Raw genomic sequence first — 848 nt, forward strand, 5'->3', positions numbered from 1 at the left:
ATGAAGAAGTTTGATACAAATTGTAGCAGATCTGTTGAATTCAATATACATTGTAAGAACATAGTTAGAAGATTTTTTATTAAAGCCTTAGCAATTTTTACAAAATGTCACCTCTCGCCCAAATTAAAGGGATTCCTATTTTTTAGTGAAATTTCTATCGTTACTGTCTTATTATGGATATTCCACTACAACAGTGTAAGAAAAAAAAATGATATTCCTTACTAGTGTGTTTGGTTTTTTTTTTCCTTTTTTTTTTTCGTTCACTCAATTTTTGCTCTACGCTTATGTTTTACACCTGTTTTGTTAGCTTTTTGTTTTCCGTGCGTTTTTCGTTGTTTCATTTTACCCCCCGAATTTCTTTCTTCTGGTGAAATTTATTCTCTCCACCATTTAATTCATACCATTGTACATATTTTGATTTCGTGTTCTAACATCTTTAGTCAGTGGCCACTGTTGAAATATGGAGTCCAAAGGAAAATCACATCTGTGAGTGGCTAATTTGGAAGCCCAGTAGATTGCTAAGTAAAGAAGAAATAGCAACTAAGGAAAATCATGGATACTCGAGAAAAAACATTGCCCATTTGTTAGAGTTGGACGAAGAGAGCATTGAAGAACATTATGAGTCATTAATGTGTGAAGGTTTCAACAAGAATAGCATTAAATGGAAAATATTTGGGAAGTACACACCTCAAGTGGAAAAAATTATGAACAAAATAAATAGAACGATTGATTTAGAATTAATCCATGCCTTAAAATCAGATTCTTATAATGAGGGAAATGATTTGGCTTCTGTAAAGGAATCAAAAATTGAGCGGATAAAATCGTTCTTTTGTAAGTATAAAATATTT

At 31.4% G+C, this 848-nt stretch overlaps 1 protein-coding gene across 1 annotated transcript in view; it reads left to right on the top strand.

Annotated features, from left to right (window-relative positions):
- Positions 1-848, top strand: part of C922_05350 (hypothetical protein) — a gene marked incomplete at both ends in the record, with an annotated part of 1,266 nt that continues 418 nt past the window's right edge. The window contains 2 exons of the mRNA XM_008820921.1: positions 1-195; positions 441-835. Coding sequence (XP_008819143.1) covers positions 1-195; positions 441-835 — 590 coding nt within the window. The remainder of the gene's footprint in view (positions 196-440; positions 836-848) is intronic.

Source organism: Plasmodium inui (genome assembly GCF_000524495.1).
Source record: "Plasmodium inui San Antonio 1 unplaced genomic scaffold supercont1.59, whole genome shotgun sequence".
NCBI lineage: Eukaryota > Apicomplexa > Aconoidasida > Haemosporida > Plasmodiidae > Plasmodium > Plasmodium inui.